The 15,355-nt window shown below is 52.3% G+C and overlaps 1 protein-coding gene across 2 annotated transcripts; it reads right to left on the bottom strand.

Annotated features, from left to right (window-relative positions):
* Positions 1-2,396: 2,396 nt before the first annotated feature.
* On the bottom strand, positions 2,397-7,171 carry FEZF2 (FEZ family zinc finger 2). Of its 2 annotated transcripts, none has more exons than XM_043442872.1 (6): positions 7,083-7,171; positions 6,063-6,322; positions 4,790-5,702; positions 4,304-4,438; positions 3,969-4,101; positions 2,397-3,087 (listed from the first exon to the last, which is right to left on the bottom strand). In XM_043442872.1, exons 3-6 carry the CDS (start codon positions 5,642-5,644, stop codon positions 2,828-2,830), a joined length of 1,383 nt encoding a protein of 460 aa, XP_043298807.1. In that variant the 5' UTR covers positions 5,645-5,702; positions 6,063-6,322; positions 7,083-7,171; the 3' UTR covers positions 2,397-2,827. The 2 variants fall into 2 exon arrangements, with proteins under 2 accessions (XP_043298807.1, XP_043298806.1); XM_043442871.1 differs by having other exon boundaries at positions 6,063-6,196; positions 7,083-7,137.
* Between the last annotated feature and the right edge of the window lie 8,184 nt (positions 7,172-15,355).

Genomic DNA, 15,355 nt, shown 5'->3' on the forward strand with positions numbered 1-15,355 from the left:
GTTATTTCCCTGGATGGGAGTGCCCCATCTATTTTTTATTTATCTTTTCTTCTTAAGAAGAAAGAGGAGAACCGAATCACCTTTCCCGAATGCAGGCCAACTTTTTAAACCCAATTCTCTAAGAATTCTCTAAGAGGAGGCTTCTGCACTAAATTTTGTGGTGTCTGCCCTTTGCCCAAAGTTCTGGAACTATTTAGGAAGAAGATGGGCTTGCCCTGGCCAGTGTCTGGTCTCCAAGAAGCCCCTCTGCCAAGGATCCTTCCAGAGATGCAAGAAGCAAAGGATTTTTGATTGAGACAGTCGGAGGGCACCCAAGAGCTCCCAGAAATGGGGGAGGGGTGTGTATCTGTGAGGCGGGGCTAATAAAACCTCGGGAAATAAAACTGGGATAGGATCGGACTCCTCAAAGCAGCCCGCAAGCCCCCTGGGGATAGATGTCTGGGAAGAGCAAGGCGCTATTTCCGTATCTTTAGCCGCCAAGTCCTCCTCGCCCAATGTGGGGTTTCCTGGGGTTTGTGGCATCCACCGAGATTTCGGAGTTAAATCTGCATATCCCTCTGGGTCCCAATCTCCCCTCAGCGAAATGCAGCCAGAACGAGCTAACATTTAAATTCCTCCTCGCTTCCTCGCCCCCCTCCCCTGGCTGCGTCTTCCCAGACTTGGGAGGGGGAGAGGAATACAAAAAAAAAACGAGGACGCTCTCCTTTCAGGAAATGGAATTCTAATGTACACGTTCCTATTTCTGAATCGGAGGTACTAAAAATACCCTTGCGACAGCCTGAGGAAGCTGTCGCTGTCCTCTGTGCAAACAAAATCGACAATTCTCCTTCCCCGCGCAATGGGTCTGCGAATCCGGCGGGGGTTGGGGTGAGGACCCAACCTTTGGCTGTGACCTGTACGGAGCTTGCACCCAGCAGCCGAACGTCTTCTCCCGAGTCTCAACTGGGACATTCCTCCCCCACCAACGAGGACTGAAGGCAGTTGTGATTTTCTAAAAGCCTTGACTCCGATTCCTGACCCTACCTAGTCCTGGGTCCCAGGTCATTTGGTTTTGATCTCTGCCTCAATTTCTCCATCCTTCCACAGGGTGAGAATAATCACCCCCCCAGCTTGCGGGTTGTGAACGTTTGAAAGAATATGGTTTGAGTGGCGTGGAGCAAGTGCTCCGGCAATGTGAGCTTCTTTGATTGTGGGAGCCCCTGGCGCAAGCAGCGCTAAGCGCCTACTGTATACCGGGCTCTGGCATAATCCCCACTCAAGTCACTTTCAGACTTACTTGGGGGTTTCCTTTTGCATCAACCATCTTTCCCTCCAAATACCCTCTACCTGCAGTGGGAATCCGCGTGGGATCAGCGCCCAGACGCCGCCGCCCTAGCCCTTGCAGTGGCGAGGCTGCCTGGAAGCCCACTCCCCGGCCCCGCGCCACATTTCCTTCGGTGCTGGGGAACATTGTTCCAGAAAACGTGGGCTGAATCGCGGCGCGAATATTAGGGGCGGGAGGAGAGGGCCCGGCGCGCCGAGCCAGTAATCCGAGCTCTTGATTATCCAGATTCGGATCAAACGGGGCGGCGGCGGCCGGCCCCCTCCTGGGAATGATTAGATGATTAATGTAATGCTGTTTGAAGGGTCTCTGTTTTCTCTCTTAATTTGGGTCATTACTTAGAAAGCAAGCGTGAGATCATTTCATCAGCGTGCTCGGCGGCGGAGATAGCTATTCAGGAAATGGGCTAACTGCGCGGTAATCAGAACTCGGGGCGGCGGTGGCGGCGGCTGCGAGCTGCGGGAGCCCGGGTGCGCCCTCCCGCGGCAGGGCGCACAGCACCCGGAGGCCGGCGCCAGACCACAGCGCGGGCCGCGGAGCCCCAAAGCTCCGGATGGGCTGGGACACTTGGCCCCCAGTTCTCGCCGCCAGGAGTGATTGAATGGAAGAGTGGCTCCCCTTACATCACCCAGACAAGAGGGTGTGCCCAGAAGCGCCCCGGCGCGGGCAGTGCCTCTGCCATTTACCCCACTGTGGTGCGGCTCTTTGCTCTAGGACACGCACCTCAAACCTGCTCTCCAACACCTAGCCACTTTTAATCCCTTCTTTTTTAAAAACGCACCCAAATATGGCAACACCCAGAATCCCTTGGTCAGAACAGTTAGCAAATAAAAACTTGGTACAACGTGAGGGCCGTTGCAGGCCGTTGCATCCTTGGTTCCTGGGGGGATCTGAACATGTTAGCGTGGCAGGAGGACCGATCTGGCCTCACCCTGGTCCCAGTGCCCCCAGAAGACGTCGCATGTGGGCGGCCAAGAAATGCTAAAAATGCCTATTTCTTTTTCATTCTTTAGGGTTGCTGAGCTGACTTGCGGCGAGGGGAGAGGGGGGGAAAGAAAAGACGCACTAAGGATTCTGTTTATTGAGTTATATATGTATATATTCCGTGTTCGTGTGTACAGGAGAATTTACATGGCTGTATAAAGATGGCTGGGGGCGCCGCGCTCTTCCGGGACGTTCACGTGACAGGCTGGGGTTAAAACCCACCGCCGCCGGAGGAGAAGCCAGAAGCCGAGGCCTGGAATTAAATACGTTTCGGCGCGCTGGGTTTAAATAAGTTTCCCGAATATACAAAGGTGGGGAGCCAGGCGTTTGCTGCCAGTCATCGAGGAAACGTTTAGCTTTCCAAAAATATGCTGGTTTCGATAAATAGATTTTAGCCTTTCTGCTATAGCTTTTTTTTTCTCTCTCTCTCTCTCTCCTTTCTCTTAATTTTAGAAATAAGTTTATACGTGTGATCTGTTTGGGGGTTGGATAGGACTGGAAGGGAGGGTGAGGCAGGAGCTCTCAGCTCTGCACTGTCCGAGTCAGGTCCTTTGTGGAGGGGGCGGCGGGGCCCACGCTGTCGTGGAGTTTGCGCACGTGTTTCTTTAAGTCAAAGTTTCTGCAAAACCCTTTGCCGCAAGTGGCGCACGTGAAAGGCTTCTTGTCGTTGTGGGTGTGCATGTGGAAGGTCAGGTTGTAGACCTGGTGGAAGGCCTTGTTGCAAATGGTACATTTGTACTGCTTCTCGCCGCTGTGGGTCAGCTTGTGATTCTTGTAGTTCCCTACAGGAGACCAAAAACAAAAAGGGGGGGGGGGATAAAGTGGGACGGGGAGGGGCCGGGTGTCCCGGGGTTGGCTCAGGTGCCCGCGTAAAGAAGGCGACGCTTGGCTAGGCAGGCGCGACCTCTCCGAGTGAAGAAGTTGTCAAACTTCGTACGCGTCAAGCCCCGGGCTCTCACTACAGGATGGAGGGCCGAGTCCCGCGTAGCCGCCCCGCGTCCCAGCCCCACCCGGGCCTGAGGCCCGAACAGCATCCCTCCCGCTGAGCTCCGCCGGCCCGGAAACTTTTGTGCTGCCCAGAGAGACGCATGGGGCCCTTGTCCGGGCCGCCGCCTCGCTCGAAGAAATTCGCATGAACCCCGGCTTCATCCCCTATTATTATTATTTTCTTCTTCTTATTTTTAAAGTTACTCCCTGTGGTCCCCTAACTACCACTTGGAGATCCAAACGTGCCTGGAAAAATCCAAGCTGAGTGCTGGAGACAGTAGCGGTTTCCCCCAGTCTAAACTGTTCCCAGGAGGTGGGTTACGCCTCGAATTTTTTTTTTTTTTTTTCCATTTTCAAAAGAATCCCGGGTACAAAGGGACGCTTCCTCCATAGGGCGATACCTTGTCTTTCTCCAACTTCCTTTCCCTCTACCCCTTTCCTTCCCATCTCCCAAATTCACAGTCTCCCCGTGCAATCAGCTTGAGTCCAGCGAGCTCTACTAATCCAACCCGGAGAGCTTCCACCGAAACCCCGAACAACCCGATTCCAAAGAAATGCTGCGCCCGAGCCCGCGGCCCTCGCGCGCTCTCTCTCCAGATCCTTCTTTGCCTTCCCGCTAGCGATGACCTGCCGAGTCCCAAGGGGAGGTGAGGAGAGGGCCTCGCCCGCACGTTACCTTTTTGGTGAAAGCCTTTGCCGCAAAATTCACAGACGAAGGGCTTGTAGCCCGCGTGGATGCGAATGTGTGTGTTGAGCGTGGAGCTGCGGTTGAAGGCTTTGCCGCACTGGTTGCATTTATGCGGCTTTTCCTGCGGAGAGGGGCGTGTGCATCGTGAGGCTGAGGCCCCGGCCGGGAGAAGCCACCTTGGGGGGCATCTGGAAGGGGCACGCCGAAGGGACAGGGGCCTCTGGTGGGGGTTATAAGGGGAACCCTTGGCCATTCTCTCCCCAACCCCATCACTTAGTTCCGGGTGTTGGGTACGGGTCGGGCTGGACCCGGGGCCCACGTACCTGGGTGTGGATAATTTTGTGTCTGCAGAGCGTGCTGGCCTGGCGGAAGCCTTTGCCACAGACTTTGCACACGAACGGTCTGGCTCCGGTGTGGACTGGCATGTGGCGGGTGAGGTTATAGTGAGCGTTAAATACCTATGGAAGCACACACGGGGGCCTTGTGGCTGTCTGTCTGAGAGTCCGCCTGGCAGGGCCGTGGGGGGCGGGCGCGCAGAGACCACCTCCCCCAACCAAAAACCCCCTTCAGAAACCACAACCCTTTTCATTTTGTAAAGAGCTTCCCAATCCACTGTTCGTGCCAGTCCTGTGAGGCCGCTGACAAAGGCATTCCCATTTTATAGAATAAGAAACTGAGGCCCAACTGTGCCCTCAATTCGGGTAGACAGCTACTAGGGAGCTCCCAAATTTGAGAAAGGGGCTGTCCCGGCTGCCCCTCAGGGAAGCAGCTGCTCACCCCTCCCAGCCCCCCAGGACCCCGAGCCTCACCTTTCCGCACACCTCACAGGTGAAGTTTTTAGGCTTGCCGTCCGCTGAGCCCCCAGGCAGCTTGCTGTGGCCCTTGACGCCGCCGCGCTCGGCAGTCAGGGCCGAGTTCTCCTTCAGCACCTGCTCCAGCGGCGCAGGCAAGCGCTCCTTATGGGCGTAGGCGGCTGGATGGGCAAACTTGTCCGCGGTCAGGCCGGCCAACTTGGCGTTCTCCAGCAAAAAGAGTTTGGGGTGCGCAGCCAGGGCCGCGGGGGCCTGTGTGTTGAGGAGACCGGACGGGAAGAGGTGACCGCCGAGGAGCTCAGACGGCGGGTACGTGGCGGAGTCCAGGTAGTTGAAGTAGTAGAGCGAGCCGCTGGCCGGAAGCCCCACCGCCTGGTTGATGACCTGCGGCTTGATGACCCTGCCCGCGGGCAGCGCCGACGGTACCAGGCCCAGCTCGGCCTTGCAGCACACGCCACAGTTGGTTTTGCACAAGCCGCTGGCGCCGCACACCGGGGCCCCCCCACCGCCGCCTCCACCTCCTCCTCCGCCGCCGCCGCCGCTGCCGCCCGCCCGGAGGCTGCTTTTCCAGAGCTCAGAGTAACTGAGCAGCGTCTTGGACGGCATCTCGTAGCCTAGGGGCTGGAGGGGGATCATACAGGGCAGCGGCGAGCAGAGGTTGAGCAATTTCTTGCCCTGGCCGCCCTCCGCCTCCAGTGCCCCCGGCCGGGGCTCAAAGGGCGCGCGGGGCTCCGACGTCTTGGCCATGATGCGCTCGATGGAAAAGGCCAGAGTCTTGGAAGTGGCCGGCGACGCTCCAGCGCGCGGGCAGGCCGGGGGCACCATGGTCTCCAGGGAAGCCGAGCTTGCCATGGCGCGCCGAGCCGAGTCGTACCGGACTGGGCCAGGGCGCAGCCTCTCTCCTCTAAGTCTGCATTCCGGAAAAGGCAGGGAGGGAAACCGCAATTTAATAAGCACCTTGTCGGGTCCAGGTCACCCATTTGCATTCAAATGAACAGGGGCAGAACAAAGTGCACCCAAGGGTACCAAATTACCGCCCATTAACCCGCCCGCGAAGGAGCCCACCAGCCCCTGCCCCGGGACTTTGAAAGGGGGGAAAGGGGGAGGGCTTACAGAGGAAGGAGAGAGAGGGAGAAAAAGAAAGAAAGAAAAGAGCCTCAAATTAACCCCCTGAGCCGCTCCCTGGACCCCGGCCTCCGCCACGCGTGCTGGGAGCTAGATAGTGAAGGGGCAAAGTTAAAGAGGACCGGGAGAGCCACCTCGCATTTACCTCGTTCCCCCACCGCCAAGGAGATGCGGTCCGAGCCATGCAGCCTGTCTCCTCTGTCACATTTTGATGGCAAACATCTTCCCCTCCGCGTGAGATCACTGTCTTTTACATTCAGCTGACATCACATGAAGTCACTTGAAGTGGAATGACATGGGCGGCGGCGCGCTCCTGTAGCGGCCCCTGTGTTCCACCGCGCCTGCCGGCCGCTGCCGCCACCGCCCCTCAAACTTTAAAAGGAGGCAACTGGCGCCCGCGCTCCCCTCGGGAAAGTGCGAGCGGTTCGCGAATCGGGAAGGAGGGGAGAGACGGGAGGGGGAGGGGGAGGAATCGTGATGGTTTTGCCGGTGGAAAAAAAAAGAGGCGGGGGGGGGGGGAGCCCAAACCCAGGCAGAGTTCCGTGCGTGATTCACAACTTTGGGGGCCTATAGGTTTGGGGGACACGGAGAGGGCAGGGGTTCCCGGGCGCGCCGCCTCAAAGGGACCCTGGGTGTCCGTCTAGTCACCGAAGTATCCCTTAGCCCTCTGCAGCCGCGCTGGGCATCGTGCTAATAAACTGCCATTTACCCACGGAGCCGGCGCCAGCCCCGAACACGCGCAAATGATAATTACCTCATTAGGATGTGGCGCAGGGACGCGGGCGCCGCGTTTGGAGGGGGGAACTTGTTAATGGGGAAATATTAATTTATGCAAAAACAACCAGCTCGCCTTGGCTGGCGTCGGAGGTCGGGAGAGAGCTCCCGCAGCCAAAGGACGACCCCGTAGCGTCCGTAGGAGCAAGGCCGCCCGCCCAGATCCTGGGGGCTTCGGCGCCTGGAGGGTGCGCGTCCCCCTCTCAGACTCGCTCTCCGCCTGCGGCTGAGGGAGGCTGCACCCCGAGCGGGAGGGCTGTTTGAGAGCTTGATTGATCGGGATCGCTGATTTGTGATCGGGTTTCTGAGGCAAAGCCCGACTCCGCTGCGGGTTCAGGGCTGCGAGCAAGGAGGATTCCGAGGGCAGGTCTCCCCGCTGATGGGTACTTACTGTTTGTATAATTGAGACGGTCCAATCTCCACCTGTTTAAGGAGCAGATTGAAACAGCAGAACCTCCCCTGGATCCTATTAAAACGTTTTTCCTCCTAAGGCCATTCAGTCGAACCAATTTTCCGAAGTGATTCATAGAGCTGAATTCTGCCAAGGCAGCTCTTTCACTTTTAGCCACTAAAGCACCGCGTGGAACCGGGTTTTGTGTTTTTCTAAAATAAAGAGAAGGATTATCAGAGGGGAGAGGGAGGAGGACTGAAGGGGGGCGGGCAGAGACTTAGTGTGGCCAGAGGTACACGCAGAGGGAAGAAAAAGGCCCTTTTCTAGACAGGCCCCAAGTAAGTTCGGAGGAATTCAGCGTTTTGTGCCTCTCCACAAAAGCAGCGCGCTCCACGCTTGGTTTGGAGGGGCTGAATTCATCTGTTTGCAGACCATTCCACCTGCGTATCACAACAAACTGCTCAAAGACGCTCCAGCACTTTTAACAGGCCGGGTGCTCTTGGCGACAACAAAAGTGATCAAGGTTGAGGGTTCTTATGGGGAGGGGGACAGCGGCTAGCAAGAGAGCGAGGGAAAGAATTACGTTTAGGAAAGGAGGAGAAGGGGGATTCTGGGGTTAAAAAAAAAAAAAAACTTTTGGAGGGTTTTGTTTGCTGGACAATTATATCTTGCCTGCCGGCTTTTGCAAGACCAGGAGCTTTGTAGCAGCAACTACAGTTTCAGAGGATTATGGTTGGTATAATATGAGCGAACAGGGCTGAGGGTTTGATGCTGTATTCTCTCTCCAAAGGTGTAAGATCTTGTGGCGCTCCAGAGAGTGCTGGTGGGAAAAAAACCCTCTCCCTTCTCACTCAAGAACACGTCTTGAGGGGGCTGAGTGCTCCATCCCAGGCCTCTCTCCTGCTAAACATCCCAGGAAAACCAGCAGGGGAAAAAGACAGGAAAGGACTAGTTTTAAATTCAGGCAAACCACTCGTTTCTCCCCTTTGGAATTTCTCTTTCCTACCCACTCCCCCTCTGACGTGTAACTGCAGACATGATATGGATGTGGCAGGTGAAAGAAGGAAAAGTGTACCTTGAAGGCTAGGAGAGGGAGAAGAGAGGTCGGTCTCCGGGGGAAAGTGTCCTGGATGGCCACTGCCGTGGTTTAATTCTTCCACCCTGCCAAGCCTGGAAACTACCCCTAAATACAGCAGTCTTCAATCTGTTATCCAGCATTCTGTGCCCCCCCCCACCCCCAACTTCCAAATTTCAAAGCGAGAAAGAGGCTAACTCCTCTGGAAGAGAACATTTCCATATAGCCTATTTAATTTAGATGTTCAGAGAGGCAGAATTCCAGACTCAGTATGCCCCCATCCCTATGTTAATGTAAAAACAAGACAGATAAACTACCCCTTATCCCACCCCACCACCAAACAGGAAACGATTTAAATCAACAACTCACCCTGACATTGAAACAGTATCAATAACACCCGAAGGTCTCACAACCTGAATTTCTATCCCGACTTTCCTGTGGATCCTGTTCAGCCACCAGCACTTGCACCCCAACCCCCTTTCCAGTTTGGGTAATTGTTGATCTCGGCAGCAGCTTGAAAGATCTGCTGGTCTGAAAGCTCCATCAGGCTGAAAGGCTTCCAAAGACTTCCCATGAACCTGCCTTGCCATCCCTAGTGCTTTTTGTAGCTGCAGAAGCCATCTCTCTCTCCCCAGTATCACAAAGGAGTGCTACCTCCACAGAAAGAAAACATTTGGGTAAAAACAAGTTGCCCCTAATGTGCCTCTCTTTCCAAATGTTGGGTGAATACACTGGCTTTTATGAAAGTATTTAATTAGCTTCCACAAACTTCTCCTTCCCTGCCTGCAGATTATATTGAAGTGGAGGGTTGGAAACTATTTTACACCTTGCCACTCACATGTTAATTAATCTCTATCTAACCCTAATTGCAGTTTATTCAAGCACCGCTCAACAGCTCACCCACACAATAAACAGTGATCCTACTTTTATACATATTACTTCACGTTAACACATTGAGTAATTAACTCCAGTACCAACTAATAGTGCAAACAAATATTTTCTGTAAACGAGATGATTTCAGGCAGAATAATAGAGGACTGGGGAAACGTGGCACTCGGTGGAGGCAATGCTGAGATTTCGATTTGCTGCTCCCAGCCCTCTAAATTCATTCTCAACCGCAGCATCTTTTTCCCCCTGAGGCTGAAATGCTTTTTAGAAAGGGGGGGTGGGGAGGGACAGTATGGAAATGTGACAATTTTGGGGGAGTTCTTGGAGGGGTTCTTCAAGAATAAGGACAACTTTTTTCCACCCACACATTTTTAGCGAAGGAAAAAAAAATCTGGAGTAACTCGACAGTAAGGGCAATAGGAGGCTAGCTGGAGAGCAACTATCTCAGGGATGTGGATCCGTTCATGACAAGTTTTCCAAAACCTCCTTCTCTAAGCAAGTCCTGTCCTTTTAAGCAGTGGTTCTAGGAGAGGAGTGAGCAGTGACTATCCAGATAGAAGAAATCCCAGGCTCTCTCCCAATCCAGACTAGCATACATGTGGCTCTGAGGTGCTGGTGCCTTGGTCTCAGCCCCAAACAAGGCACCTGACCTGGAGGCCCGCGGCCGCGGCACAAGCAAGGCCCACTAGGCCTCACTCAGCGCGCCGCTCTGCCCCAGGGGCCAAATGACAGGTTGCCTGCCCGCAGTTCCGGAGCACCCGGGCCAGGGGCTGACGGCCTTGCTGGACGGCGCGGGCTGCAGCCCTTCGAGGTCGGCCTGTGAGCCCTGGACCCACCGTGGGGTCCTGTTGGGCCCTGTGGCCTCAGCTTCAGGCCCTTCTCCTTCTGGGCGCCTCCGCCGAAAGCCAGACGCTTTCGTCTCGGCCCATCTGGCCCACGTTTGGGCCTCCACAGCTCTGCCGCGATGGAGAAACACTGCCAGGGTTAAGCCTGACGCCTCTCGGCGGCCGGCGCTCTTCCCACGCTGCAGAGCGGGGTGCCAGGGCCCGGTGCTCCGCAGCGCCGCTGGGCCTGACCCGGACCGCGACCTCGGGGATCGGCGGCTGTGGGACGCCGCGCCTGGAGCCAAGCCGCTCGCACACCACTGACTGCGGATCTAGGCTCAAACAGGGACCGGAGCGCAATGTTTTAATTGAAATCGCAGGTTTAAGCACAGCTGGCGGCTGTCTATTGATTTTGCAGAGGCTTCTCTTGTGGGAAGCATATTAAATATGACTGGCACGGCTAGAGTCTTCCTCTCTCTACCCCCTCCCTCGGGCCTTTTTATGGTCACTAAGCCGAACACTGTTAAGGATGACTTTTGTTTTCAAAAATGTCTTAATGCCAGAAATCGCCCTCACTTTAGAATAAATTACTTAGCAGACGCCTTCCCAGGGTGTAGACAACCTCAGAGGAAAACCCCCCTCTGGAGCAAAAGCTCACACGTTTGCATTACTTCTGAGATGGCAGAGGGAAAAGGCAAGCATTTCTGCTCCACAGAAGTGTTGCAATTCCAGCCCTGGTGGCTTGTGTCTCCTGGTGCTAGATGGCAAGAGGCACTGTTTTTTTTTTTTTTTTTTCTTAAGTATTACGATTATAATTATTTCCTCACCCTATTATTAGGTTGCAAGACATAATATAGTGTCCTGTGTCCTCTCCTCAGGGAGCTGAGTCGCTTGGGGGCCACGGCAGGCTGGAGGCTGCTGAGTTTGGAGAAACACCCACTGGGCAGATTTGATATTCTTTCTCACCGCTGCCCTGAAACTCATTTGGAAACAAACAAACAAACAGAAACCAAATCAATCGAATAAACAAACCCAAACCAAACAAACTTCATGGTTTAAGGAGTCTCCCTCTCTTTCTTCTTCTTTCTAAAGGGATATTTAGGATCGGATTTACCCGGTGCTGCGTTTAATCGCTGAAAATAGATTAACTTCTGCAGAGAAATTCTTCTGCGATCTCCTTTTTTTTTTTTTTCCAATCCCCTAGGAAGCATTTTATTGAAAACATTCGAACTGGCTTGCCAGCGGCGGGCTTGTCCAAGGCCCAGGGGCCTCCGCCTTTAGTGCCCGCAGTGAGCTGGATTAGTGCGTCGGGGAGACAAAAGAGGCCCTGATCCCCCGGCCAGGCCAGGCCCGGAGCGCCTCGGTCCCGGTAACGCGTACCGCGCGAGCACAGTCTTGGGCCCGGGCCTCCAGGGACAGATGGGCCAGAGCCGTCTGCATCTGCCCGCGTCCTCGGGGATGCTGCGGCGCCCACCGCCAGGGTGGCGAAGCGCCCGGCCCACTGCACCCGGCTGTTTCACAGCGCCCCTCGCATCCGGGGACTGGTTTGCAAATCTCAGCGCACCCACAGACTGGTTTTCACCCTGCAAGAGGAGAGATGCCTATACATCAAGGGCAGCCGGCTTTGCTGCCAAGGAGGGAGGGGGATGGTGCTGTGAACCTATTACAGTTTCCAGGACCCTCTCAACCCCCACCTCGATCGCTGCAGAGGACTTCCACCTCTTCTTCCGAAATCAGGGGCAGTGTGCACACTCTTTGGCCAGAGGGAACCTCCCCAGAGAGCAGATCTGCAGCCCCTACACGCAAGTTTGGTGTGCTGTCCCCTCTGCTTTCGATGCACATATAACCACACTCACGCATATATATGCACATGTAAGTATATTGTATGTGTATGTATATATGTTCACTGCTCTCCACAACCCTTCACTTAAAATGCCTTTTGATTAGTACTCTGAATCCAATACCTGCATGTCGCAGTTTGCCAGCGGACCTGTCATTTCCTGAGCCAATAGTGGGGGCAGGTAGTCATCTTGTAAATGCCTTTTTTTCTTGCCACGCGATTTCCAGGTGCAACTCAAAGGAAACAATAGTTTACAAAGAACGGTTATATTTTATATATATTTTACACACTATGTACATACATATAAGTGTGCATTATATATATACATATATATGAAATAAAAAGGCATTTTGGAGGAGTAACAGACCCTGTAGCGCGGATGCTGTCGGATTTCTAACTCCCTGGGAAGACGGCTTAGGATCCTCCGCGTTATTTAACTTGGCAGCTAGTTAAACTCCGCGGTGGAGCCTGCCCAAAGGTATTAGCGTTAAGTGCTAAGAGCTGGAGTTAAGCCGGCAGTGAAAAGGAGGGACCGGAGGGGCCAAAGGGGTGAGAGGAACTGATTCCAGTTTCGCCCAAACTTCTGGAAGTCTGCCGGGCAGAGTAGGTCTGAGTTGGATGGCCTGTTGGATAAGAATCCCGAACTCTGTGATCGCTTTACAAGCGAATCTCTCGGTACTGTTTTCTTTGCTTGGTTGGTTTGGTTTGGCTTTGCTAGGTGTGCATAAGAACGGAGTTGTTCTTTCCTGCCCAGTTTTCTTGAGTTCTTACTAGTTCACGCGAATCCCATCTTCTCCTCACCTAGGTAAAGACTTCCGCCTGCGTGCTCACCTCTGGAGTTTGCAGTTGGGCTTAGGTAACAAAATAGGAACTGTAAAAGTGCTAAGTAGCACTCCACCAAGAATGAATAAATCTCTTTCTGCTTCCATCCCTGTCTCCCTCTCACATACAGACCCTCCCGCTTTGGGGGTTCAGCTAGGGTGGCCATCAGTAGATGACTGCTTATTACTGAGGGCCTTTTACATGCCAGACCCAGTAGTAGCTAAATATCCACTCTAGTCAGTTCTCAGTTTTGTCCTATAAAGTCAGTACCTACAGCCAATGTGCCCATTATACAGATAACATGTCCAAGGTCACATAACTGGCAAGAGACTGTTTTGAGAACCCATACTCCTAAGGACCGTGCCAAAAAAAAACCCACAAAAATCACCACCTAGACAATTAGCCTGAGTTGGCTGGTGGAGTGTAAACTGGGAAAATTTGGAGTAGAGTGTAAACACTTGGAAAATTGGTTGGCAGTAACAATTAAATTTGAATATGTGCATTCCTTATAATCCAGCAATTCCACTCCTAAGTATATACCCAGCAGAAGCATGTACTTAAGTTCACAAAAGACAGGCCCCAGAATGTTCACAGCAGCACTGTTTGTAATAGTCCTATGTTGGAAATTTCCTGAATAACCATCAAGTGTGGCACCCATAAATAAATCAAGATAAAATAATATACATCAATAAGAATCAACTAACCACTACTACACTAAACATGTCAATGAGTTTCATGAACATAATACTGACCAAAGCAGCCAGATCCAAAATACTACACACTGCATGATTTCACTTAAGCTTCAAAGTAGGCAAAATTTGGGGTCATAATGGGAGCTTCTGGGGTGCTGGTAAGGGTTTGTTTTCTGATCTGAATTTTGGTTTGTGAGTATTTTTTGAACTGTGCACACTTACTATGTGAATGTTTTGTATATGTTTGTTATACTTCAATATATCAGTTAAATACACTAATCTGTTCACATTTTAATATATCTATTATAATATCTCTTAGAGTCAAAGTGTTATTCACTCAGTCACGTCCGACTCTTTGCAACCCCATGGACTGTTGCTGGCCAGGCTCCTCTGTCCATGGAATTCTCCAGGCAAGAACACTGGAGTGGGCTGCCATTCCCTTCTCCAGGGGATCTTCCTGACTCAGGGATTGAACCTAGATCTCCCACACTGCAGGCACATTCTTTACCATCTGAGCCACTGGGGAAACCCAATATCTCTGATTTGTTAAATAAGTGGATTATCAGCCTGAATATATCTAACTTACTCCCTGTCCCCAGTTTCCCCCAAAGATAATGCTCCTTACATGCCTCTTGAGTAATGTGCCTTGCATTTCTTCCTTTGGACCAGACAACCACATCAATTAACTGGGCTCTCATAAAGACTTAAAAATAAGCAGCTTCCAGACTTCTAAGACAATTGTCTTTGGAGCCTGGGCAGTGGATCCAACTTCCCAGGGAACCTGCAATGGGCTCAAAAATACTTAATCAGGGGAGTTCATTTGAAGCATTCTGCTCACCCAAGATCTTAGCATAGGGGTGGCAGCTTTGAACTTGGACCTGTACCCTTTGCTGCAGGTGAAGCAGGTAAAGAACCCTTGGCCAGGAACTGCCTCAAATCTTCCAGAGACACAATCTGGCAGGTTGCGCTGGGAGATGGAGATCTGGCTGAAGGTGGCAGGATGGGATATGGGATGCTGGTAGGGACTAGCATTAATAGAAAGCCTTGGCAAATCCTTAGAGCTCAACTCACTGTTCCTGGCCCAGAGGAGTCCAGAGGGAAAAAAGTCTTGGCTGCCTGGCAAAGTGACCCAGTTAGCAGAAGGAGCAGCCCTGCTTTAGGAGAGGGTGGGGAAGTGTATTTCAGCAGGAAAAAGCCTTGGGGCACAGAAATCAAGTACTTGACAATTCCTTTGTGTAAAGCCAAGGTGAATTCTACCAGGGGTGATGGTTGCAAATCTGATCTCAGCACTTTAAGAAAGAAATCTTAAAGAACCTACAACTAAAGCAATTAAAGAGAGGGTAAGGAGGTAAGCTATAATTAAGACAGACTAAAAAGATAAAAATTATCTAGCAAGTAGATGAGATAAGACCCAAAAGTGATGTAGTGAATGAATTTAGTTAGCCTTATCTATCTGAGACTTTCTGTACTGGGTACTTACAAGCTACATGCCAGAGATATAGTGCTTACCAAGATAGACACAATCAATACCCTCATGCCTCTTGAAGTCAGTTTGGTTGCTCAGTCGTGTCTGACTCTTTGTGACCCCATGGACTGCAGCACGCCAGGCATCTCCTGGAGCTTGCTCAAACTCATGTCCATCGAGTCAGTGATGCCCTCCAACCATTGTCCCCTTCTCCTCCTGCCTTCAATCTTTCCCAGCATCAGGGTCTTTTCCAGTGAGTCAGTTCTTCACATCAGGTGGCCAAAGTATTGGAGTTTCAGCATCAGTCCTTCCAATGAATATTCAGGACTGATTTTCTTTAGGATGGACTGGTTGGATCTCCTTGCAGTCCAAGGGACTCTCTAGAGTCTTCTCCAACACCACAGCTCAAAAACATCAATTCTTGGGCACTCAGCTTTCTTTATAGTCCAACTCTCACATCCATACATGACTACTGAAAAAACCATAGCCTTGACTACATGGACCTTTGTTGGCAAAGTAATGTCTTTGCTTTTAAATATCCTGTCCAGTTTGGTCATAAATTTCTTCCAAGGAGCAAGCATCTTTTAATTTCATGGCTGAAGTCACCATCTGTGGTGATTTTGGAACCCCCCCCCCACCCAAAAAAAAAAAAAAAAAAGTTTCTCAC

Source organism: Cervus canadensis, chromosome 22 (assembly GCF_019320065.1).
Source record: "Cervus canadensis isolate Bull #8, Minnesota chromosome 22, ASM1932006v1, whole genome shotgun sequence".
Taxonomy (NCBI): domain Eukaryota; kingdom Metazoa; phylum Chordata; class Mammalia; order Artiodactyla; family Cervidae; genus Cervus; species Cervus canadensis.

Coding starts and splice junctions, on each gene's coding strand:
- FEZF2 (XM_043442872.1), bottom strand. CDS start 5,644: ATGGCAAGCTCGGCTTCCCTGGAGACCATGGTGCCCCCGGCCTGCCCG. Junction 4,439..4,789: donor CCTGTGAGGTGTGCGGAAAG/GTGAGGCTCGGG, acceptor GTGCTTCCATAG/GTATTTAACGCTCACTATAA. Junction 4,102..4,303: donor ACAAAATTATCCACACCCAG/GTACGTGGGCCC, acceptor CCCTCTCCGCAG/GAAAAGCCGCATAAATGCAA.